The sequence below is a fragment of the Dasypus novemcinctus genome, unplaced genomic scaffold, assembly GCF_030445035.2.
Source record: "Dasypus novemcinctus isolate mDasNov1 unplaced genomic scaffold, mDasNov1.1.hap2 scaffold_282, whole genome shotgun sequence".
In the NCBI taxonomy this organism is placed as follows: domain Eukaryota; kingdom Metazoa; phylum Chordata; class Mammalia; order Cingulata; family Dasypodidae; genus Dasypus; species Dasypus novemcinctus.
Genome location: NW_026688247.1, coordinates 40,514 through 67,740, shown reverse-complemented (window position 1 = coordinate 67,740; position 27,227 = coordinate 40,514). Strand labels below are relative to the sequence as shown.

Here is a 27,227-nt window from a genome sequence, read left to right as displayed (position 1 = left end):
TGTTTTTTGTTTATTTGTTTTAGAAGCCCTTGTTTCCAAACATTACCAGGATGTTCATCTCTTTATTTTTGATGTAGAAGACTTCTTTGTGTATTAGATTATTAACTGTTTCCACACTTATGTTACTAATATTTTATCCAGTTTTATTGAATTCCTTTTATTTTTGTTTTTAGTACTTTATGTTCATGTATATTCTAGGTTTTTATATAATCGCTTATTGTTTCCTTTATGAATTTTGGCCTGTGATATAATGCTTAGAAAGGCAGTATATTAAATAGCTTTTATTACAGCTATGATTTCATTTTTAACCTTTAAAATTCTGATAATTCTAGAATTTATTTTTGTTATCTTTCATCAGGTAGGCATCTTGTTTCCCAGATTTTTTTCCCTTTTTTTTTTTTGTCTTTATTCATTTTTTTATTATTACAGTGAAAAAGTATGAGGTCCCCTTATACCCCCCACCCCCTTCCCAGTTTTAATGTACTTTGATTTTTTTCCCTTTTTTCCTTTTCTTTCCTTAACATTACCTTTATCATATGTTAACTTTGAAAATACTGAGTTCTCCTTTTTTTGATTGGTGTGTACTTTTTTTTTTTTGAGGTACCAGGGGTCGGGGTTGAACCCAGGACCTCGTATGTGAGAAGTCCACTGAGCTACATCATCTCCTGAGTTGTTTTTGTTTTGTTTTGTTTATTTTACTTTTTTTTTAAGATTTATTTTTTATTTCTCTCCCGCCCCCAGTTGTCTGCTCTCTCTGTCCATTTGCTGTGTGTTCTTCTGTGTCCACTTGTATTTTTGTCAGCGGCACCTGGAACCTGTCTCTTTTTTGTTGTGTCATCTTGCTGCGTCAGCTTTCCGTGTACGTGGTGCCATTCCTGGGCAGGCTGTTTTTTTTGCGCTGGGCGACTCTCCTTACAGGGTGCATTCCTTGGCGTGGAGCTCCCCTATGCGGGGGAGACCCCTGCATGGCATGATACTCCTTGCGCATATCAGCGCTGCATTGGGCCGGCTCATTACACGGGTCAGGAGGCCCTGCATTTGAACCTTGGACCTCCCATGTGGTGGGCAGACACCCTATCCATTGGGCCAAATCCATGTCCCTGTTTGTTTTTTGTTTGTTTATTTGTTTTAGGAGGCACTGGGAACTGAACCTAGGACTTCCCATTTGGGAAACAGGTGCTCAAATGCTTGAGCCACATCTAGTCTAGTCTGTCTTTCTACCTGTAAAATATATTTTAATTGTGTTTTTATTTTATGTGTTTTTATTATATTGTATGTGGTTTTTTTTTTAATAGTTTTTTTTATCCCCCGCCTTGCAACAGATTGCATGCTGTCTGCTCTCTCTGTCCATTTTTGCTGTATGTTCTCCTCTGTCTGTATTTCTTTCCCCTTCCCCCTTTCGGCTTGCTTACTGTCTGTTCTCTGTGTCCAGTCGCTATGGGCTCTTCAGTGTTTCTTGCTTGCCTTCCTTCTTTCGTTGCATCACCTTTGCTGAGTCAGCTCTCTGCAGCATCTGCTGGCTGGGTGGCACTTCGCAGTGTGCAGGCAAGCCTGCGTTCACAAGGAGGCCCCAGGACATGAACCGAGGGCCTCCCATATGGTAGACGGGAGCTCATCTGATTGAGCCACAACTGCTCCCTATATGTGTTTTTGTTGTATCTGGTGAGAGGTAATTTATGTACTTGTAAAAATAAACTTGCTTTTCCTTATTTTCCTTAAGGTAACAACAGCCAAAAGTTGTCTACATAGCTCTTTTTTTTTTTTTTAAGTTTATTTTTATTTATTTTCCCTCCTCATTGTTTGTGTTCTCTGTCTGCTTCTCTTCTTTTTGGAGGCACCGGAAACCAAACCCAGGACCTCCTGTGTGGAAGGGAGGAACCCAATCACTTGAGCCATATCCATTCCCTGATTGTTGTGTGTATTGTTGTGTGTCTTGTTGTGTCATCTAATTGTGTCATCTAGTTGCCTCAGCTCCTGGCCAACCCATTGCATCAGCTCTTGCTTGTCGTCTTTAAGAGGCATCAGGAAACAAACCTGGGTCCTCCCATGTAGTAGGCAGGTGCCTAGCTGTTTGAGCCGCATCTGCTTCCCTACATAGCTCTTTAATAGACTTGTTACTCTACAGATGGAGATAATAAACTAAAAATAAGTCAGATTTTAAAAGTTTGATGTGAGATAGCCGATGTAGCTCAAGTGGTTGAGCACATGCTTCCCATGTATGAGGTCCTGGGTTCAATCCTCAATACCTCCTAAAAAGAAAAAAAAGTCTGATAGGAGAATCATTACCAATGAACCTAAAATCTCAGTTTCCTTTGTTCTGAGTTCAACTTCATAACATGTATGAATCTATGAAGGGATTATAGTTTAACTATTAACTATGTGGACATATATTAACTATTATTTCTATTAAAAATAACTGTATTTTTCACTCTTTCTTATTTCCTAATAGTTTATCTTCAAGAGACAGTATGTTTTTTTGATGTAACATTTTGTTTGATCTATGTGCCCTTTAAAAATAAAAAACATATTAGGGAAGTGGATTTGGCCCAACAAATAGGGCGTCTGCCTACCACATGGGAAGTCCAAGGTTCAAACCCAGGGCTTCCTGACCCATGTAAGGAGCTGGCCCACGCACAGTGCTGATGAATGCAAGGAGTACCATGCCATGCAAGGGTGTCCCCCCGCATAGGGGAGCCCCATGCGGAAGGAGTGCATCCCATAAGGAGAGCTGCCCAGTGCAAATAAAGTGCAGCCTGCCCAGAGTGGCACGGCACACACGGAGAGCTGATGCAGCAAGATGACGCAACAAAAAGAGACATGGATTCCGGGTGCCGCTGACAAGAATACAGGCGGACACTGAAGAACACGCAGCAAATGGACACAGAGAGCAGACAACTGGGGGGGTGGCGGGGATGGGGAGAGAAATTTTTAAAAAATTAAAAATAAAAATTTTTAAAAGAGGCAGTGTGGTAAAGTGGTTAAGAATATGAATGTAAGGACAGACTGGGGTCAGGTTCCTCATGTATAAAGGATAGAATAAGTTACTTAATGAAAATCTTTTAGAGCAGAGCCTGGCACATAAAAGATCTCTGTAAGGATTAGATTGTATTTTATTTCAAATTGGTATCCATAATCCCATTAGTTCATAAAATAATTTAATTTTCATTTTTTGGTTAAACATAGTAAGATTGAATTGAAACCATTAAATCATTTCACTCCTTTATGAGTTTAGATGTGAACACATTTTTTATTAGAAATATTAAACAGCTAAATAAAGACAAATGTAGGGTTTTATTACCTACGGCTTATTTTTAGTAAGTTTAAAACTAACTAAAACAGTAACTTTTCTAAATTCTGTTTTCAAACACCGTTTAGTAGTATGTATCAATTTTCAACCATTAAGAGATATTATAAGTTGTAGGATACATAATATTGAATTTGTCTTTATTTGACTAGTGAGTACAGAGTAATTGTACAACCTTTTGTCTTCTGTCTTACAAAAAAAATTCTAACCCTAAGTTGTTGATGGTGAGTCATTGTGGTAAGAAACTAAGATTTTTATGTTATAGTGTTTCTTTGGAGTATTTGTGTATACATTTCTTTTGATAACTCTCTTTGCTCTTTTGCCCCAAATCAGAAATTTATCACATTGTTAAGCCCACAGTTTAATCATAAATTCTTTCTTTAATTTCATGAATTAGTTTTTATTAGTCAAAATAAATTTGACAGTGATAATAGTGGTTTGTTTTATTTACCCAGGAACACTTGTTTTCCTACAGCAGAAAACATGGAATCATCTCTAATAGAGGCAAATCTTTATTCATTACAGAAAGGCACTCTTTATGAAGGTTTTAAAGTTAATATGAATATTAACCATTATATGAAGATAAACATTTCTGCCTGACCTTTTTGAGTATATGGTCTGTCATTATAGCCTTGCATTAATATGCCTAATTTTACCTGGCCTCCGTTGTGACCAGTGATTTAAGCCCAAGAGTGTGCTGACTGAATTTGTACTATGTTTTCCTTGTGCAAAGTAAAACTAACTGACCCATTTAGAGAACAAACTCTAATTAGCCCTTGTTCTCTTTCTGAAGCCCTTGTTCTCATCAGCCTAGCTAAGTATTAAGTCCCTATCATATAAAAGGAATTAATATAACAAAATTCCTTCCTTGTAAGGAATTATTTATATAGCATACATAAATGTAAAAGCTTTTGGTGAAATTACGGCAGGAAGGCAAAGGACAATAGTATTTGTTTTTAACCATGTGCATGTGTTAGTTAGGATAAACATTTAACATATTTACTTTTAAAATACAGTAGAATAGCAGTTATAAAAAACTGGGCAAAATAAATACACGATTGTGATATGATTAGAAATTCTGCCATCCTGGATGACTGTAGATAGGTTCTACTGTTAGTCAACTTGTGAAGTGATGTGCCCAGAACTGAACTGAGATCCTTGTGGTGATATGAAAAGTCCTTAGTGCCACATGTTGACCAGTTCTGGTCTGTTTTAGATTGCCAGTCTAAGCAGAAGGGGTGCTGATGCAAAGTACAAGAAATGGAGTGGCTTTTTTTTTTTTTTTTAAGATTTTATTTATTTCTCCCACCCCCTCATTGTGTGCATTTTGCTATGTCTGTTGTGTGCTGGTTTTCTTTTTAGGAGGTACCAGAACCCGAACCTGGGACCTCCCATGTGGGAGGGAGGCACCTAATTGCTTAAGCTACCTCCTCTCCCTGCTTTGTTGTATTTCTCATTATATTTTCCTTCTCATGTCTTTTGTTGCATCATCTTGTTGGGTCACCTTGCTGACTTGCTTGTCTTCTTTAGGAGGCACTGGGAACTGAACCCAGGACCTCCCATGTGGTAGGCAGGAGCTCAGTTGTTTGAGCCACATCCACTTCCCTGAGGTGGCTTTTATAAAGGTGATTTATTTGGCGTGGAAACTCAAAAGTCCCAAGGCCATGAAAAGTCCAAAGCGAGGCATCAGCAAGGATGCTTTCTCACCAGTCAGCAACTATCAATCCTGTTTTTTTTGCCATGTGGTGAAGTAGATGGCTGCCGAACTCTGCAGAGATCTTAGCCTTCCCCTCCCAGGCTCACCAAGATCTCCGGAGCTCCTCTGTGAGCACAACCCCTTGGGGCTTCATGCTGTAGTGCTCTCTCTTACATGGCAGGATCAAACATACTGGCTTCCTTTTCCTCTGAGTGATTTCTCTGTGTTTGCATTTATATCAGACCCAGCAAGGGGGTGGACATTCAAACTGAGTCATGCCTCACTGAGATAGCCCAATCTCAAGCTCCAAAGGGATCTTATCACCTAATCTGATCAAAGGCCTCTCAGCTGAATTTAATGCAATTAAAGAAGTATCACAGGGAAGCGGATGTGGCTCAGGTGCCTGAGCTCTTGCCTTCCACATGGGAGGTCCATAGTTTGGATCCCTGTGCCTCCTAAAGAAGACAGTGAACTGGTGTGACGGGCAGGTGCCACACACTGACAAAACAAGATGATGCAACAAGAGACACAAGAAGTAAAACATAATGAGAGACTCAAACAGGGAGCAGAGGTTCCTGGTGCCTCCTAAAGAAAACAAGCAAGACAGCGAGCTGACGTGACAGGCAGGCACAGCAAGCTGATACAATAAGAGACACAAGAAGAAAAACAGGAGAGACAACAAAGCAGGGAAGGGAGATGGCTCAAGCAATTAGGCGCCTCCCTCCCACATTGGAGGTCCCAGGTTTAGTTCCTGGTGCCTACTAAAGACATAGCAAGTGCAAACAATGAGGGGGTGGGGAGAAATAAATAAATAGATAAGTAAATAAAGTATCACACCCAGAGGAATAGAGTAGTTTACAAACATACTATTTTTCTTTTTGGGATTCATAAAATAATTTCAAACTGCCACATGGCCTTTGAATGTTAGCTTTGCTATTATTTTGATAATTTTACATTTACTACCTAGTTTTATTTAAGAAATAAACTTAGCAATTTTGAAAACTTTTTAAAAATATAGCTTTATTTAATAAATATATCAGGGAAGCGGATTTGGCTCAACGGATAGAGCATCAAACCCAGGACCTCCTGACCTGTGTGGTGAGCTGACCCACTCACAGTGCTGATGTGCTCAAGGAGTGCCGTGCCTCACAGGGCTATCCCCTGCGTAGGGGAGCCCCATGTGCAAGGAGTGCGCCCCGTAAGGAGAGCTGCCCTGCGTGAAAAAAAGTGCAACCTGCCCAGGAATGGTACCACACACATGGAGAGCTGATGAAGCAAGATGATACAACAAAAAGAGACGACACAGATTCGCAGTGCCACAGACAAGAATACAAGTAGACACAGAAGAATACACAGAGACTAGAGAGCAGACAACTTGGGGGGGAGGGAGAGAAATAAATAAATAATAAATCTTATAAAAATAATTATATCAGTTTGTCACTACCACTCACCAGGCACTGTTTTAAGTATTTTATAAATAGTCTTAACAATTATATGTAACTATTAAAACAAATTATAGGAAATCTTTTTTTTTTTTTTTTTTTTTTGACCCTGGGACCTCGTGTTTGGGAAGCCGGCACTCAACCACTGAGCCACATCGGCTCCCAGGAATTCATTTTTATGAATAAAAATGCATGTATACTAATTCATAGTTTTTTGTTTTTTGTTTTTATTTATTTCTCTTCCCTCCCCCCAACTTGCCCCCGCCCTCCCCCAGTTGTCTACTCTCTTTGTCCATTTGCTGTGTGTTCTTCTGTGACCGCTTCTATCTTTAGCAGCAGCACCGGGAATCTGTGTTTCTTTTTGTGTCATCTTGTGTCAGCTCTCCGTGTGTGCGGCGCCATTCTTGGGCAGGCTGCACTTTTTTTTTGTGCTGGGTGGCTCTCCTTATGGGGCACACTCCTTGTGCTTGGGGCTCCCCTACGTGGGGGACACCCCTGTGTGGCATGGCACTCCTTGCGCGTATCAGCACTGCACATGAGCCAGCTCCACACGGGTCAAGGAGGCCCAGGGTTTGAACCGTGGGCCTCCCATGTGGTAGGCGAACACTCTATCCATTAGGCCAAGTCCGCTTCCCTAATTCATAGTTTTTATATGCATTACTGAAATTTTTAAATTTAGTGTTACTTTTCTCTTAGATAGTATAAGCATCTTTCCTGATACTACTTAATTGTGTAATCATACTGATTTCGAATAGTATTATGTTATGGTATAATAAAGAAGAAATTAAATTTTTAAAAATTAAAAATCTTTTTCTTTTTTTATTTCAGCTTTACCAACAGGGACGCTTATGTCAACTGGGCAGTGAATTTTGTGAATTAGAAGTTTTTGCTAAAGTATTGCGAGCTTTGGATAAAAGGTAAATTCTTTTTTATTAGAAAAGTTGCAGGTTTATAGAAAAATCATGGAGAAAATACAGTGTTCCCATATACCCCCCTGTTATTAACATCTTGCATTAGTTTGGTACATGTGTTACAAGTGATGAAAGATTATAATTATACTATTAACTATAGTCAATTGTTTATATTAGGGTTCCCTGTTTGTGTCATACAGTCCTGTTTTGTTTTGGTTTTTTTTCTAGTAACATATAACAATACCTAAAATTTCCCCTTTTAACTACATTCAAATATATATTTCAGTGCTACTATTTTCACGGTGTTTTGCTCCCATCTTCACCATCCATTATTAAAACTTTTCCATCACCCACAAGTAAAAACTCTACAATTTAAGAAGTAACTCCCCATTCCCTATCTCCACCTTGACTCCTGGTAACCTGTGTTCTGGTTTCTCAGTCTATGAATTTGCTTGTTCTTGTTATTTCATATCAGTGAGATCATACTATTTGTCCTTTTGTATCTGGCTTATTTCACTCACTGTAATATCTTCGAGGTTCATCCCCTCTTTCGGCATGCATCTGAGGTTCATTCCCTTTTTGTGACTGAATAATTTTTTGTCATATGGATATGCTGCATTTTGTTTATTCACTCATCAGGTGATGGATCTTGGCTTGCTTCTACTCTTTGGCTATTATGCACAATACTGCTATGAACATTCATGGACGAGTTTTTGTGTGGACATACGTTTTCAGTCTTTTCAGTTATATACCTAGGGGTGGAATTGCTGAGTCATAGTGCAACCCCATGTTCAACTTTTTGAGTACCTGCCGAATTGTTTATACGGCAGCTGCACCCTTTCACGTACCCACCAGCAAACTATCAGGGGTCCAGTTTTTCTACACCTCCCCAAAACTTGTTATTTTCCTTTTTTCTTTTATTATAGCTATCCTAGTAGGTAGAAAATGGTATCTCATTGTAGTTCTGATAAACGTTTTCCTAATGACTAATAATGTTCAACATCTTTTTAAATGTTTTTTGACTGTATGTTTTCTGTGGAAAATTGTTCATATCCATTGCCCATTTTTTAATTGGATTATTTGTGTGTGTGGCTATATATATATATATCATAAAAATTGCCATTTTAACTATTTTTAAGTATATGATTCAGTGGCATTAATTCTATTTAAAATGTACAGCTATCTCCACTGTCTATTACCAAAATGTTTTCATCACTCAAAACAGCAACACTTCATTAAATAACAACTCTGCATTTCCCATCCCCCAGACCCTAGCAACCTCTAAAATACTTTGTCTCTATGAATTTGCTTTTTGTAGATATTTAATATACATGGAATCAGGAAATATTTGTCCTTTTATGTTTAGCTTAATTAATTCACTTAGTGTAATGTTTTCAGGTTCATCCATGTTGTGGCATGTATCAGAACATCATTCCTTTTTATGGCTGAATAATATTTCCTTGTATACCATATTTTGTTATCCATTCTGTCAGTGGATACTTGGGTTGCTTCCTTCTTTTCACTACTGTGAATGCTGCTGCTGTGAACATTGTTATACAAGTATCTAAGTCCCTGTTTTCATTTCATTTGGGTATATATCTAGGAGTAAATTGCCGTGTCACATGGTAATTCTGTGTTTAACTTTTTGAGGAAATGCAAAATTCTTTTACAGAGCGGCTGCACTATTATAAATTCCCACCAGCAATGCACAGGAGTTCCAGTTTCTCTACAATCTCGTCAATACTTATTTTTCTTTTCTAAAAAATGATAGGCATCTAATGGGTGTGAGTTGTATCTCATTGTGACTAATTTGCATTTCCCTAGTGACTAATCATATTGAACATCTTTTCATGTGCTTATTGGCCATTTATCTATCTTCCAAGTCCTTTTCCCATTTTGAATTGGGCTGTTTCACTTTGGATTATTTACCTTTTTTATGTTGAGTCTTTAAGACAGCTTCATTTTTAAAGTTGATTTTAAATGTTAGCTTCATCTTCCCTCCCTATTTCCTTTGCTCTATCACCATCAGACTACTCTATTGCCACCAATATGAATATTACATGATCACTCAGTGATCCATTGAGTAAATATTATTTTTCTTTAAAAAGGCAAGCTAGACAATTAAAAAAGAACAAATATGTTTTGCTTGTAAAATAACTTTTTTCTTTCCTTTTAGACATTTGCTTCATCATTGTTTCCAGGCTTTGATGGATCATGGTGTAAAAGTTGCTTCAGTGTTGGCCTATTCATTCAGTAGACGGTGCTCTTATATAGCAGAATCAGATGCTGCAGTAAAAGAAAAAGCCATTCAAGTTGGCTTTGTTTTAGGTAAGTAATGGCAAAATAGAGGAGTGTTTTGTCCTGTGACATAATTCAGAATTAAACCTGCTAACAATTATGGATTTTCCTAGGACTTTCCCAAACTCTATATAAGAAGGTCATGAGAAAAACATCAGGAAAGCTAGGTATACTACTACTAGTTGTGATATATTGAACATTAACTCTGTCCCAAGACATATGTTATGCATTTGAATGTTTTCCTTGTAAATTCTTGTGACATTCCAGTGAAGTGATGTTATTAATAATATTTTACAGATGAGAAAACAGATACAAGAAAGTTAAGTAACTTGCTCAAGTCATATATCTAGTAGTGGAGTCAAATTTAGAATCCTATGTCTGTGTGATTCCAAAGCACATGTCTTTCTGCCATGTCATGCTGCTGTCTATCCCTCACCAGCTTTACTGTCTGCTCTGACATGGGACTTAATCCTTTTGGAGCCTCAGTTTTCCCATCTCTTAGATGGGAGGGTAAATCTAAATTTTTTTCATTGGTGATATTATGAAGATAATGATAATGTGTATATATAAATATAAAAGCATTCTGAAAAAGTTTTATATGCTATATACATAAAAAATGGTTTAATGTTTAACATTTTACATGATTTTCATAAATATAAAGTATATTTTGAGCAATTACCTATTTTTTTCAAACTTTTTCTTTTGAAAAGATTATAAATTCATAGCAAGTTACAATATTACAGAGCCCCTTGAACCATTCCTTCAGCTTCCCCCAATGGTGAAATCTTATGTAACTATAGGACAATGTCAAAACCAGGAGATTGACATTGGGACAATATTATTAACTAGACTACTGGCCTTATTTAGTTTTCAACAGTTTTTCATGCACTCATTTAAGTTGTGTGTGTGTATGTGCGCACGCGTGTGCGCGGTTCTGTGCAGTTCATTCCTTTTTTTTTTTTAAGATTTATTTTTTTATTTATTTCTCTCCCCTTCTCCCCCACCCCAGTTGTCTGTTCTCTGTGTCTGTTTGCTGTGTCTTCTTTGTCCACTTGTGCTGTTGGCAGTGGCACAGGAATCTGTGTTTCTTTTTTGTTGCATCATCTTGTTGTGTCAGCTCTCCATGTGCATGGCACCATTCCTGGACAGGCTGCACTTTCTTTGGCGCTGGGCGGCTCTCCTTACAGGGTGCACTCCTTGCGCGTGGGGCTCCCCTACACGGGGGACACTGCTGCGTGGCACCGCACTCCTTGCGCGCATCAGCACTGCGCATGGGCCAGCTCCACACAAGTCAAGGAGGCCCAGGGTTTGAACCGTGGACCTCCCATGTGGTAGACGGATGCCCTAACCACTGGGCCAAGTCCGCTGCCCAGTTCATTCCTTGTAAAGATTCTTAAAATCACTATCACCATCAGGGTACAGGACGGTTCCGTCACCACAGACTACCTTTCATCTTTAACTTGTCACATTAATGTATATGTGTGTGTTTTCTCTGTCACATAATTTTTCATGATTTTCTTCAATCTTAGACTAACTGTAATAGTCATAGGCAGTTTGCAGGAGGAACATCTGAACATTCTTTTCTGAGAAAAACCTTCAGCATTTATCCTTTGCTATCCCTAAAAGGAATATAAATTGTAACAAAGCATGTCTTTAACAATAGAGTGTGATCTTGATGAATGCTAATGATGACCTCCCCTTAGTACTGGATGGTTGTGTAAAAATCTGGAGGAGAAATTTAGTATCAAGGAAGGTGACAGGCAAGAAGGCTAGTCACTAAGGTCCTCTGCCATCTTCACAAAAACTTATACCAGGAAAGTGGATATGGCTCAAGCAGTTGAGCTCCTGCCTACCACAGGGAGGTCCTGGGTTCAGTTCCCATTGCCTCCTGGAGAAGATGAGCAAGACACAGCGAGCTGATGCAATGGGCTAGCGCAGCAAGCTAACACAACAAGAAGCATAAAGAGGAAACACAATGAGAGAGATGACAAAGCAGAGAGCTGAGGTAGCTCAAGTGATCGAACGCCTCCGTTCCACATGAGAAGTCCCAGGTTCGGTTCCCGGTGCCTCCTAAAAAGAAGACAACCAGACACAGGGAGCGTACAGTGAATGGACACAGAAAGCAGACAGTGAGTGCAAACAGTGGTGGGGTGGGTAAAGAAATAAAATCTTAAAAAAAAAAAAAATTACACCAAGTTTAAGTTGGCCATTTAATGAGCCATTAAATGACTCATTAATGCCATTATAATAAGCAAGAAGATAGAACTAAGTCTTAACAAACTCATTTTATCAGTCTTAATCCCAAAATGATGAAAATAGTAAAAATGTTATACCAGAAGAATGTGGCAAATAGAGATAATTTTTTCTCATCACAGCTTTATTAATTTACATACTGTATAATTCATCATTTAAAAGTATGTAATTCAATAGTTTTTCATATATTCAGACTTGTGCAATCATCAATTTTAGAACTTAATCGTCACTCCTTGTGTCCATTAGCCATCACTTGCCATTTTACCCCAATTGCAACCACCAGTCTACTTTCTGTCTCTCTAGATTTGCTTATTCTGGACATTTCATATAAATGGAATAATATGATACATGGCCTTTGTGACTGGTCTCTTTCCCTTAGCATAAGGGTTCATCCATGTTGTAGAGATAGAATTTAATATAAAGAACTTTCAACTAGTCTATAATGAGAACTAAAAAGACTAGAAGGGAACATTAGGGTATCATGGACATAGCAGCTCTAAGCAGCAGCTACCACATCTAGGGTTGGGGAACTAAAGGAATTATTAAAATCTATAAGCTGCAGGACATCCTTTAAGGAGCTGGGATGCCGCTAGGTTGATACTGGTGCCTCCAGAGTTCTGAGAAGGGGGCCCATGAGTCTAGGACCTAGACCACTTGGAGAGGAGCGCCTGGTTGGCACTGGTGTCTCGAGTGGGTGCTCTAGAACTGTTTCCCAGTGTTAGAAAAATTGCAACTGGAATTGGCTATTGCTTACTGGAATGAACCACTACTGGCAGGTTAGAGAAGCTTTTTACCCTTAGGAGTTTCTGTCAGCAGGACTTTGCTGACAGAAATAGAAAGCAAAGAAGGAATGTTGTCTTATTGCTCCTCCAGGCTTACAGACTGCTTTTAGTGCCACCTAGTGGTAAAGCCTTCCTGGGAGCCAGCTGGCAAGGGGGAAATATGGTTTGTAGTGCCCTAGCCCCACATCGTAAAACAGTTTTGGATGGGTGGGTTTGAAGTTGAGAGGCAGTTGCCTAATTACCAGCACAGCACACAATATGATGGGATGACTAGAAGGATACTGGTGAATTAATATAATAATAACTTCATTATTCTAGTCCCTTAGTGAGGGATCCAGTATGTTCTAAAGTACAGTTTTTGTCAAATGATAAAATATTTGTTGGACTACATATAGTGTTAATTAAACAGAAACATGGATCTGAGCAGAATACAATATTTTGTTGACCCTGATTGTAAGATGATAATATTTTAAAGATACTCAAATTTGAGATTTTAAAAGGTAAAAAAAAATGTGTATTTTAAGATTGAATAAATATGCTATTTTACTTCTGTTTTCTGGTTATTGTAACCAATGCTGAAGAACATTATCAAAGTATTTCTTCTAATAGCTAAAGTAATAGAGTAATTTTAGGTTTAGGCCCTGAAGTCAGATTGTATGGATTCCATTCTTTCCACTTAACTAGCTTGTAAACTTTGGTTTCTCTGTGTCTCAGCATTTTTATCTATTGAATAAGACAAATAATAGTATTTATGTTGAAGGTATGTTGTGAAAACTAAATGAGATAATTTGTATAAAGCAGTTACCACAGCACAAAGTGGTTTACACAATGTAGTAAAAGTGTATTAAATGTTAACCATTAGTTGTCATGATCTTCAAAAAAGATAGACAATAACCTGAGGAAATTATGCCCAATGCTTTTTGAATACTGGAGGACAGCAATGAGATGAGCAAATATATCCTCTAATATGCTGCTATACTAAGAAGATTAAGTTTAGGGAAGCAGATGTGGCTCAAGTGATAAGGCCTCTACCTACCATATGAGAGGATCCCTGGGTTTTGATCCCTGGGACCTTCTGGTGAAAAAGAAGAGAAAGTGTGCCTGTGTAGCAAGCCAGTGCCTGTGTGGCAAGCCGAGTGTCCACACAAGTGTCTGCATGAGGGGCCGAGTACCCACGTGAGTGTCCGCGTGGTGAGCCGAGTACCCATGTGAGTGCCTGCGCAGTGAGCCAGTGCCCATGTGGTGAACTGAGTGCCCACACAGCAAGCCAGGTGCCCACTTGTGAGCCATTACCCATGCAAGTGAGTCACGCAGCAAGATGATGACATAACGAAAGACAAAGGGGAGAGTCAAGGCAAAGCACAGCAGAGACTAGAACCAAGGTGGCACAGTTGACATGGAACCTCTCTCCGTATCTGAGGTCCGCAGGATCGAATCCGGGTAAACCCTAGAGGAGAAAGACAAGGAAAGAAGACAAAAAGAGAAATAGATACAGAAGATCACATACCAAATAGACACAGCAAAAACAACAGGGTGGGGGAAGGAGAGGGAAAGAATAAAAAAAAAAGATTGTTTATTTAAATTTCTTTATCCGCTTTGGGTTTGGGTATTCTATCTTTCCCTTGTAGAGGGAAAAGTTATATGTACCTTTCAAGATGAAAATATTAGGAGAATCATTAGAATATAGTACATAATTAGCTGCAAAATGTCAACTCTTAGGCCATAGAGTATTCTTACTCAACATTGATTCTAATTTCCCTAGTTTGGGACTTTTAAAATTTTAATGTCACAATTAGTATCTTGGTTTTGGGCTAAACGAGGGCTTTAAATTACGTTTTTCTAACTTAGATAATATTCACTGTAAGCATGTCATTTTCCTTTTCAAGTGACTTATTAAATACCTAAAGTTACTTATTTTTCTTGTCCATTTAGGTGGCTTTCTTTCAGATGCAGGCTGGTACAGTGATGCTGAGAAAGTTTTTCTGTCCTGCCTTCAGTTGTGTACTCTACATGATGAGATGCTTCACTGGTTTCGTGCAGTAGAATGTTGTGTGAGGTAAGTTGGGACAGATCCGATTGATAAGTTTTAATAGTACTTAATGATTTTTATAGTTTTGATTCTTCTACATGTACTCCAACATTCAAATTACCATCTAAGGTGACATTTATGTCACAGTTTCACTAATCTGGCCTCCTGTCTCCTATCTCCAAAATATGGTTAATGTGGTATTGATATCTTTACTTGGACTTTAGTATTTTGCATCAGACTGTATCTTATATATCTTTAGCTTTGTCATAGAGCTTGTTTATTCATTTATTCAACAAATATTTATTATTTACTATGTATCAGAAATTATGGTAGGCATTAGAAGCAAGGAAACTCAAGAAGTCTAGTTTTGTCTTAGGTTTTAGTTTTACCCGTAGTTTGTTTGCATTCTTGGAATTGTACACAAGATTACTATTTTATTTACAAATACTGTTCTCCTTGAAAAATATATATATGTATTTTACGTTCTCTGAGATGGCTCCCTTGTCTGCTTGTTGTTGTTTGTTTTTTGTTTGTTTTTTTGCTCATTGTTTATGCTCATTGTTTTTTTGCTCGTTATCTGTTTTTTCTTTAGGAGGCACCAGGAACTGAACCTAGGACCTCCATGTGGGAGGTGGGTGCTCAACTGCTTGAGCCACATCTCTTCCCTGCTTGTTTGTTTTTCCTCATTGTCTGCATGTTTGTTTGTTTTTCTCATCTGCTCATTGCTTTTTTTCTTAGGCACTGGGCACTGAGCCTGGGACCTCCCATGTGGGAGGCAGGTGCTCAATTGCTTAAGCCACAGCTGCTCCCTGAAAAAAATAGATTTTTTACAGATGCACTTAAAGGCAAGTAGATCTAGACGTAAACCTGGAATATTTTGATATGTCTCTCCTGTTTTGATACATTTCGTCGTGTTTTTCTTTTTGAGTTTTTTTTTTAAGATTTATTTATTTATTTCTCTCCCCTCCCCCCCCCATCCCAGTTGTCTGTTCTCTGTGTCTATTTGCTGCATCTTGTTTCTTTGTCTGCTTCTGTTTTTGTCAGTGGCACAGGAATCTGTGTCTCTTTTTGTTGCGTCATCTTGTGTCAGCTCTCCGTGTGCGCGGCACCATTCCCGGACAGGCAGAACTTTCTTTTGCGCTGGGCTGCTCTCTTTACGGTGCACACTCCTTGCACGTGGAGCTCCCCTATGCAGGGACACCCCTGCGTGGCAGGGCACTCCTTGCGCACATCAGCACTGCGTGTGGGCCAGCTCCACACGGGTCAAGGAGGCCCAGGGTTTGAACCACGGACCTCCCATGTGGTAGACGGATGCCCTAACCACTGGGCCAAGTCCGTTTCCCTCTTTTTGAGTTCTTCAGTGCACTGTATACCTTTGAATTTTTTTTTCTAACTGTAGTTATTAACTATTTGCTTTAACTGTCTTTATTTTTTCTACAAATGTAACATTTAATTTAAGCTGTTTTATGTAAGTTTTCTCTCTGTCCCCCAGTATGATTTGGCATTTCTTGAAAGAATTTTTTGTTAAGCTAAAGAGAAATCAAAATGTCAGAGAACCTTTTTGGCCTTTCTGTAGTTACACTTAGTGCCATTTCTCAGTCCTTGTGTGTTTGAGGTATTCTGCTTGTTTCCCTTTACACTTAATTCTATTTAATAGCTCTTTTTCTGCTTAAAAAGTCTTTTGCCGAACAAATTCAGAAAATACAGAAAACTATGAAGAAGAAAATAATTACTACCTATAACTCTTCTTCTTAGGAATAACCACGATTCATACATTGTTACATTTTTTTAAGATGACAGCTTGAAAGCATACGCCCAGCCCTTCTTCAAACTCTTTCTCTAGAGTAAAACAACCCATATCATCATGGGTACCTACTTACTATAGGAGGAATGGAAAAGCCTAATCAGAATAAAATTTCTAATATGAATGATATATAAAGAGATCCTATAACCCAATTATAAAAAGACAAATTTTTAAGAATGGGCAGAAAGCTTTAATAGACATTTTTTCTAATGAAGAAATACTAATGGTGGAACGTGGTTCAGCATTGCTAGCTATTATGGAAATGCAAATAAAAGCTACAATGAGATATCATTTCATACCTACTAGAATAGCCACTATTAAAAAACAAAAACAGAAAACTACAGGTGTTGGAGAAGATGTGAAGAAATAGAACAATTATTCAATGTTTGTGGGTATGCAGAATGTTACAGTTACTGTGGAAATATGTTTGGAAGTTCCTAAGCAAGTTAGATATCGATCTTCAATGTGACCTGGCAATACCACCACTAGGTATATACCCAGAAGAACTGAGAACAGTGGTACAAACAGACATCTGCTCATCAATGTTAATAGCAGCATTATTCACAATTGCCAAAAGATGGAAACAACCCAGTTGTCCATCAGCTGACAAATGGATGAACATATTGTGTACATATATATCCATGGAATATTATTCAGCTATAAAAAGAAATAAAGTGAAGCAGGCGAGACACAAAAGGGCAAATATTGTATGACTTTGCTATTATGAACTGAATTTAATGTGCAAACTCATGGAGGTAATAGTTAGACTATAAGTCACCAGAAAATAGAATGAGGATAGAGTAGAAGGCCAAGGGTTAATCTGTGCAGAACTGGTAAAAAGGTTGTTTCTGAATGTTTGGAAATGAGTAGAAATGGTGAATGCACATCACAGTGTTTGTAATCAGCAGTGCTAAAATGTGGATACGATTATGGTTGAAATGGAAAGTCCAAGGTTATGTATATTGTTAGAAGGAAAGTATTAAAAAAAACATTGAACTCTATAGCATAGTGAATCCTCGTGAAAAATGAGTATGTTTAATAGAGCATATATAAATGTTTTTCTCTGAAACAGAACAGATGTATGTTAATGTTACAAGATGTTAATGCTGGGGTGATATTTGGGCAAAAATACAACCAAAGCAAACTGTGGACCGTAGTGAATAGTGATATATTAATAACTTTCAATTAGTGATTTCAAAAATAAGAAAAAGATAGTATGCTAAGTGAAAGAAACTAGATACTAAGTACTGCATATTGTTTGACTCCATCTGTACAAAAGGTAAATACAAATAAATTATAGAGACAGAAATAGATTAGCAATTATGTATGGCAGAAGAAGGATAGAGTGAGAGGAGACTACTAAAGGGTAGGTTTTTTGTGTGCTTTTTAGTGTGTTTTAGTAGTGAAAATGCTCATACTGATTGAAGTGATAAATATACAACTCTGTGATTATATCAGATACCACTGATTGTACACTTTAGATGAAGTGTATGGTTTATGAGTATGTTTCAATAAAATTGATTTTTTAAAAAGAGGAAAGATTGGTGCCATGGTTTAAGGCATCAGGTGCAGATTCCACATTGTCTAACTGTAGAAAGGTTCCCTTTCTAAGTAGCTTTTTTTTCCCTCTAATGACAAGGGAATCTTTTCCAGTGGCCACTCAGCAGATCTATCTTTGAATCTTATTAGCCAGAACTGTGAAACTGTGAAACCTCTGAATCAGTCACTGGCAAGGGGAATGGGTTTACTACACTAATTGGTTTAAAATAAATCATGATTTACTCCTGAGTCAAATGTAAAAGGGGTCAAAGCCGACAAAATCAGGGCTTTGCCAACAAGCATGAAAATGTGAGAATGGCTGTTGGCCCTCAGTTTCTGCTATACCTCACAATGCTTTCCTCCCCATTTAAAATGAATTTCATACCATCTTTATTTTAAATGTCCACCTCTCCCCTTTCAAAAACTGTCATTTATTTCCAAATTCTTAACTAGTACTTGGAAAAGACACTTGTAGCAGAGGAAATGTTATCTTCCTCTAGGTTTATTCTCAGTATATTTTGTTTTTGTCATGTTTGTCTCATGAGAAAAAATCTAACTAGTGATCTTGCTCAATCTTGAGTAAATATAATTTTTAGAAACTTAAGACTTAAATTTGTATATTTCTCATTTCATACAATGAGTTTACCTAATTAAGTAATGCTTGCTTTTGACAAAAAGTGTGACCAGGTAGGCATATTTTATATTGCCATAAAAATAAAATATTCTTTGATGATAGAGCCTTTTCATTAGACAGAGTGTCGAGGCAAAATTAGACCTTCAGTTGAGCCAAAAGTTCCTTGGATCTTACCTCCAACTTAGTGTCAGCGCACATGGACACACAGACCCTGAGGAGTCTCATATGTTCAGTTTACTCTTTTGTTTGAGCCACCAGAGACTGGAGTAAATATCAGACTGTGCCTTTCTTGCATAAAATGTTTAGGTTGCTACCCCATCATATGCTAATTATTAGATAATAATTTCCAGAAATTGTAGGGGGAGTACCTACAGTGAAGGTCACTAAAAAAATGTACGTAGTTGGAAATTGCAATTCTTAGCTTTGTGAAACTGAGAAGTAAGTGCCATTCTTTCCATTTTCTAAATTTAGACCCCCTACTTGGGTTTGTCTTTTTCTCATTCAACCTTTTGACTCCCTTTCATATGAATGACTGTCAAACCTGTATTGCTAATATCAGTCCTTTTTTTTTTTTAAGATTTTATTTATTTATTTATTTCTCTCCCCCCCCCCCCATCCTGGTTGTCTGTTCTCTGTGTCTCTTTGCTGCGTCTTCTTTGTCCACTTCTGTTGTTGTCAGCGGCACAGGAATCTGTGTTTCTTTTATTGTGTCATCTTTTGTCAGCTCTCTGTTTGTGCGGCACCATTCCTGGCCAGGCTGAACTTTCTCTTGCACTGAGCAGCTCTCCTTATGGGGTGCACTCCTTGCGTGTGGGACTCCGCTACACGGGGGACACCCCTGCATGGCACGGCACTCCCTGCGCACATCAGCACTGCCCATGGGCCAACTCCACACGGGTCAAGGAGGCCCAGGATTTGAACTGCGGACCTCCCATGTGGTAGACAGACACCCTAACCACTGGGCCAAGTCTGCCGCCCTATCAGTCCTTTTTTTCCTTAAGGATACTTTTTCTGGAGACTGTTGTAATATCTTTCATCCTGATGGGCATGCTTCCACTCTTGTCTTTGTTATAGTCCATTCTCCACACTTGAGCCAGAACAACCCTTCTGGAGTTCCCTATACAGTACAATAGCCATTCACCATATGACTATTTAAATTTAATCAATTAAAATAGAAATTTAATTAAAATTCAAAATTAGTCTTCAGTCACACTAGCCACATTTCAAATACTCAGTGGCTATGTATGGCTAGTCACTATCAAATATAGATACAGAGCCTTTCTATCATCTCAGAAAGTTCTGTTGAACAGCATTATTCTAGAGCACGGGTTCTTAACCTTTTTTGTTCCTTGGACCCCTTTGCCTATCAAGCGAAATCCGCAGACCCCTTACTAAGTCCACACTATACTGTATATTATTTAATAAATATACTCCCACCAACACATCCCCACAAGAATAATTTTTTTTTAAATTTAAGTTCAAGCTCACGGACCCCTTGTTAAGAACCCCTGTTCTAGAGCATGAATCAGATCCCCTTGCTCCCTTTTGCAACCCAACCTCTTACCATTACTTGCAAGGCCCTGAAATCTTGCTTTACATAATCTTTTATTTACTTTTTAAAAAATTTAAGCATTATTTTTTATCTATCCATCTTTTTAAAACACCATGGTCTTTTTTTTAAAAAAGCAGTTTTATTGAGATATATTCACATACCATACAATCTATCCAAAGGGTATCATCAGTGGCTTTTAGTACACTTTTGTGCATTCATCACCTCAAAGGATGAATTTTAGAACAATTTCATTACTCCAAAAAGAAAAACTCCACACCCCTTGGCAGTCTCCTCTCAATCTCTCTATTGTTCTCCAGCCCTACATAACCACGAATCTAATTTCATCTTTATAAATTAATACTTATATTTTATATAAATGGAATCATATAATATGTAGTATTTTATGACTGGTTTCTTTCACTTAGCATAATGATTTTTATTGGTGTGATATTAATATCTTCTAACAATAACATATTTGTTCCATTTCCAAGAAAAGTAGTCTTATCTATGCAAAATTACCAATATTCATTTTTTACGTTAGGTTTTACTGTGCTATACAGTCCTGTGTTACACTTTCTAGCCTTCCTTTTAATAATATACATGACCTTAGACTTTGACCTACTGTCACATCCATATAATAGCACTGCTTGTTACAAACATTATGTTGTGGGAAACGGACTTTGGCCCAGTGGTTAGGGCGTCCGTCTACCATATGGGAGGTCCGCGGTTCAAACCCCGGGCCTCCTTGACCCGTGTGGAGCTGGCCATGCGCAGCGCTGATGCGCGCAAGGAGTGCCGTGCCACGCAAGGGTGGAGCCCCACGCGCAAGGAGTGCCCCCGTGAGGAAAAGCCGCCCAGCGTGAAAAGAAAGAGCAGCCTGCCCAGGAATGGCGCTGCCCACACTTCCCGTGCCGCTGACGACAACAGAAGCGGACAAAGAAACAAGACGCAGCAAATAGACACCAAGAACAGACAACCAGGGGAGGGGGGGGGATTAAATAAATAAATAAATCTTTAAAAAAAAAACAAAACAAACAAACAAACATTATGTTGTACTTCCACCTTTTCTATTCATTTCCAGAGATTAGCACACATCTGTTTTACCAATTCCAAATGAGTTAATCCTCAGCTTTCCATTCTCTACCCTCAGTCTATTTTCTGGTGTCCCATATTCAAGTTATTAACTCTATGAGATTATGCAATTATTTAGTTCATAATAGGGCAGTCATACTGTATTTGTCATTCTTTGTCTGCCTTGCTTCATACAACATAATGTCCTCCAGGTTAATCCATATTGTCACCTGCATCAGGACTTCATTTATTATTACAGTTGCATACTACTCCATCATGTTATACACCATAGTTTGTTTAGCTTTTGGTTGATGGACACCTAGGTTATTTCCATCTTTGGCAATCATAAATAATGCCACTATGAATATCAATGTGCAGATGTCAGTTCTTTTGGTTTTATACCCAGTAGTGGTATTGCCAGGTCACATGGCAAATCTATATTCAACTTTTTTAGGAACTACAAACAGTCCTACACAGTAACTGTACATTCTGCATTCCCACCAACAGTGAATAAGTGTTGTTATCTCTCCACATCATCTCCAACACCTTGTAGTTTTCTGTTTTTTTAATAATGGCCATTCTAATAGGTGTGAAATGATATTTCATTGTAGCTTTGACCGCATTTCCCCAATTACTAGTGATGTCGAATGTTTTTTCATGTGTTTTTTTCCCATTTCTAGTTCTTCTTTAGAAAAATGTCTATTCAATTCTTTTGACCATTTTTTTAAAAGATTTATTTATTTATTTATCTATCTCCCTTCCCTGCCCCCCACCCCGGTTGTCTGTTCTCTGTATCTATTTGCTGTGTCTTCTTTGTCCACTTTTGTTGTCAGCAGCACAGGAATCTGTGTTTCTTTTTGTTGCCGTCATCTTGCTGAGTAAGCTCTCCGTATGTGCGGCGCCATTCCTGGGCAGGCTGCACTTCCTTTTGCACTAGGCGGCTCTCCTTACGGGGCGCACTCCTTGCGCGTGGGGCTCCCTCTACGCGGTGGACATCCCTGCGTGGCACGGCACTCCTTGCGCACATCAGCACTGCGCATGGGCCAGCTCCACACGGGTCAAGGAGGCCCAGGGTTTGAACCGTGGACCTCCTACGTGGTAGACGGACGCCCTAACCACTGGGCCAAGTCCACCGCCTCTTTTGCCCATTTTTAAATCGGGTTGTTTATCTTTTTTTTTTTTTTTGAGGTACTGGATGCCAGGGATTGAACCCAGGGCCTTGTATGTGGGAAGCCATCACTCAACCACTGAGCCACATCAGCTGAGTTGAGTTTTTTTGTTTGTTTTGCTTGTTTGTTTTACTTATTTCAGAAGGCACCCGGGACCTCCCACGTGGGAGCCAGAAGCTCAACTGCTTGAGCCACATCTGTTCCCCCTGTTTGTCTTTTTTTTTTTTTTAAGATTTATTTTACTTATTCACCCCTACCCCCAGGTTGTTTGTGGTTGCTGTCTGTTCTCTCTGTCCATTTAATGTGTACTCTCTGTGTCTGCTCTTCTCCTTAGGAAGCACCAAGAACCAAACCTGGGACCTCCCATGTGGGAGAGAGGTGCTCAGTCACTTGAGCCTCCTAAACTCCCTGGTTTGTTGTGTCTCTCATTGTCTTTCCTCTTTGTGCTTCTTTGTTGCATCATCTTGTTGCATCAGCTCGCCATGCCTGCCCTTCCACCAGCTCACCTTCTCCAGGAGACACCAGGAATTGAACCTGTGACCTCCCATGTGGTAGACGGGAGCTCAGTCACTTGAGCCATATCCACTTCCCCCTGTTTGTCTTTTTATTGTTGAGTTGTAGCATCCCTTTATATATCATGGATGTTAAGCCATTATCAGATATGTGATTTCCAAATATTCTCTCCCATTGAATTGACTGCCTTTTCACCCCTTTGACAAGGTCCCATTTATTTGTATTTTTTTGTTGTTGTTCGTGCTTTGCGTATAAGATCCAAGAAACCACCACCTACTACAAGATCTTTAAGAGGTTTCCATACATTTTCTTCTAGTAGTTTTATGATCCTGGCTTTTATATTTGATCCATTTTGAGTTGATTCTTGTATAGGAAGTGAGATAGGGGTCCTCTTTCATTCTTTTGGTTGTGGATATCCAGTTCTCCCAGTACCACTTGTTGAAGAGACTGTTTTTTCCTGGTAACATGAACTTGGTAGATTTGTCAAAAGCTAGTTGGCCGTAGAGGTGAGGGTTTATTTCTGGACTCTTAATTGTATTCCACTTATTGATGTCTCCATTTATGCCAATACCATGATGTTTTAAGGTCTGTAGCTTTGTAATGTGTTTCAAGGTCAGGCAGTGAAATTCCTCCCACATTATTCTTTTTTAGAATGCTTTTGGCTGTTCAGGTGCACTTACCCTTCCAAATAATTTTGTGTTGCATTTTCTATTTCTGTAAAATAGGCTGTAGGAATTTTGATTGGTATTTCATTGAATCTATAAATCAGTTTGGGTAGGATTGACATCTTCATGATATTTGGTCTTCCAATCCATGAACACAGAATGTCTATTCATTTAAGTCTTTCTTACTTTCTTTTAGCATTGTTTTGTAATTTTTTGCATGTAGGTCCCGTACTTCTTCGGTTAAATTGATTCCTATATACTTGAGTCTTTTTGTTGCTATTGTAAATGGAATTTCCCCCCTGATTTCCTCCTCAGATTGTTCATTACTAGTGTACAGAAACTTGATTGATTTTCGCATTTTTATCTTGTAACCTGCCATCTTGCTGAACTCATTTATTAGCTCAAGTAGCTTTGTTATAGACATTTCAGAATTTTCTAAATACAGGTTCATGTCATCTGCAAATAGAATTTTACTTCTTCTTTTCCTATATGAATGCCTTTTTTCCCCCTTGTCTAATTGCTCTAGCCGGAACTTCTAGCACAGTGTTCAATAACAGTGGGTGACAGTGAGTAACCTTGTCCTGGTGAGTAGGGAGGGTTATTGAGAATGTTGGCTCTCTTTAGTTCCCTACCAGGACAAATAGTGGCGCAGTCCCTCCTGGCCTGGAAGGGCTCTGGGACACAGCAAACCAAATCTGTGGGTCAAAAGCTGAGTCAGTCTTAGGCTGTGTCCCTCTCTCTCCCCTTTACGTTGAGGATTCCTGTGACCTTCTTTGTCTGTAGCCATGGGTCTGAGGGTTGAAAATTTAAAATTGTCTATAGGGTGGGGAAGGGTGCCAACAGCTATAACTTTAACTCAGTTTTGCCATCAAGATTCTTTTCCCTGGCTCTGGTGATTGGGTGCCTCCCTCCCACATGCGAGGTCTCTGGATTCAGTTCCCTGTGCCTCCTAGAAAGAGAAGAGCAGCATACAACAAATAGACACAACAAATACAAACAACGAGGGGGAGGGGAGAAATAAATGAGACAAATCTTTTAAAAAAAAGATTCTTTGTCTTTGCCCTCCTCTCATCTGGATCATGGCCACCTTTCCCCCTGGTATCCTAAACTCTAGAATATTTTTTTTCTAGGCCATTTCTGCTGTCCTTTAGCTATTTTTCTGGAAGAGGGGAGAACCCTGTGTCTTTCTCATCCATCATCTTCTGGAAGCGCTTTTAAGATTTTATTTATTTATTCCCACTCGCAGCTTGTGCTCGCTGTCTGCTCTTTGTCCATTCATTGCGTTTCTTCTGTGTCTGCTTGTTTCCTCTTCTCATCTTCTTTTTAGGAGGCACTGGGAACTGATTCCAGGACCTTCTGACACGGGAGAGAGGCACTCAATTGCTTGAGCCATCTCAGCTCCTGGTTTATTTGTCTTTCATTGTCTTTGCTCTGTGACTCTTTTTTGGTTGCATCATCTTGTTGCACCAGCTCTCTGCACAGGCCATCTCGCCTTTACCAGAAGGCTCCAGAAACCAAACCCATGACCTTCCATATGTTGGATGGAAGCCCAATTGCTTGAGCCACATCTGCTTCCCTTATTGACTTTTTTTCTTTTAAATTTCTCTCTCCTTCCCTGCCACCCCCCTCCAGTTGTCTACTCTTTGTCCATTCGCTGCGTGTTCTGTGTGTTCTGTGTCTGCCTGCATTCTTGTCAACAGCACCCAGAATCCGTGTCTCTTTTTGTTGAGTCATCTTGCTGCGTCAGCTCTCTGTGTGCGACACCATTCCTGGGCAGGCTGCACTTTTTTCACGCAGGGCGGCTCTCCTTACGGGGTGCACTCCTTGTGCACGGGGCTCCCCTACGTGGGCGACACCCCTGCGTGGCACGGCACTCCTTGTGCACATCAGCACTGCACGTGGGCCATCTTCACCACAGGGGTCCAGAGGCCCTGGGTTTGAACCTTGGACCTCCCATGTGGTAGGTGGACACCCTATCCGTTGAGCCAAATCCACCTCCCCTTATTCACTCTTAAATCTTTTAATCACTACATTACAGGCACATTAATCTTCTTTCTGTTTTTGCTATGGCAGATCATTTCCCCCTCCATAGGGCTTTTACACTTGCCGTTCCTTCTGTTTAGAAATGGTTCTCCCAGATCTTCACATGCTCTCCCCTTCTCACCATTTAGGTGTTAACTCAAATTTTACTTCCTCAAGGGAGTTCTATCTACCCAACGCACCTTCCCTTAGAAGCTCTTAATAACTTTTTTTTCCATCATCTTCGTGATTTTGCCTTTAAGTGAAATTCTTGTATATTTGTGAGTTTATCTGCCCAAACACTCTTCTCCCCACTAAAATATAAGCTCCTTATGGTCACCAACTCTGTCTTGTTCATTACTTTATTCCTTTCACCTAGAAAAATGACTGGCACAGAATAGGTCCTTAGTTAATATTTGATTATGAAAGTCTTTAAAAGTTTATTATCTGAACTGCTGTTCTTTTTACTCTGTTTCCTAGATTTCAGTTCTGTTTTCCTCTTTATGGTTCATTTTCCATTTCGAGGAAACAGTTCCTTGCAAACTACTACTTGGTCTCTAGATCAGCAGTCTGACAGTCTTTATTCTCTGTCGTTAATGAGAAGCTGTCTATATTCTAAAACATGTAATTCAAAAATTTTTCTTTCTGCTTAAAAATAGTTTCCGTCACCATTTCCAAATGACCTGAGAAATTATTACATTTATTTCTGCTTTACATTTGAAATTTAGTATTATGAAAGATACTCTATTCAGAATTTTAAATTAACCTCAGTATATTATTTTGCTTGAGGGTTTTAAGTTTTCTAAAAGCATATTTGTTGTATAAATGTGATGAGTATTAGGAGGATACACACTGGCGTTGTATAGTATTCACCTCACCACCTTATTAAATAATCCTGATTCATTTGGAGTTTCTCCACTATTTTCCATACCTATACAAAGGAATGATAGAGGTTAGAAGATTTTTAAATTTTTCTCATTTTGGGTTATTGATCTATTTATTTTTTATATAGATGGAAGAAAATAAATTTTAAATATCTGTTGTATTTGTACTTCTGAAAAGTTCTCCCCAGACTCTCCATACTTGATTTTTTTAAATTTGTTTTTTATTTACTTCTCTCCCCTTTCCCCGCCCCTCCCCCCCCAGTTGTCTGCTCTCTGTGTCCATTTGCTGTGTGTTCTTCTTTGTCTGCTTGCATTCATGTCAGTAGCACTGGGAATCTGTGTCCCTTTTTTGTTGCGTCACCTTGCTGTCTCAGCTCTCCATGTGTTCGGTGCCACTCCTGGGCAGGCTGTGCTTTTTTTGCACAGGGCAGCTCTCCTTGAGGGGTGCACTCCTTGTGCATGGGGCTCCTCTATGCAGGGGACACCCCTGCATGGCACAGCACTCCTTGTGCACATCAGCATGCGAGTGAACCAGCTCACCACATGGGTCAGGAGGCCGTGGGTTTGAACCGTAGACCTCCCATGTGGTAGGCGGATACTCTGTCAGTTGAGCCACATTCCCTCAATTTTTTTTTTTAAGTGACTTTTATACCTTTGTTTCC

General features: G+C 39.1%; 1 protein-coding gene across 1 annotated transcript in view; it reads left to right on the top strand.

Moving 5' to 3' along the window:
- Nucleotides 1-27,227, top strand: part of LOC131277677 (amyloid protein-binding protein 2) — a 68,974-nt gene that overhangs the window by 14,721 nt on the left and 27,026 nt on the right. The window contains exons 2-4 of the mRNA XM_058292769.2: nt 7,271-7,359; nt 9,530-9,681; nt 14,619-14,742. Of these exons, the coding sequence (XP_058148752.1) occupies nt 7,271-7,359; nt 9,530-9,681; nt 14,619-14,742 (365 nt within the window). The remainder of the gene's footprint in view (nt 1-7,270; nt 7,360-9,529; nt 9,682-14,618; nt 14,743-27,227) is intronic.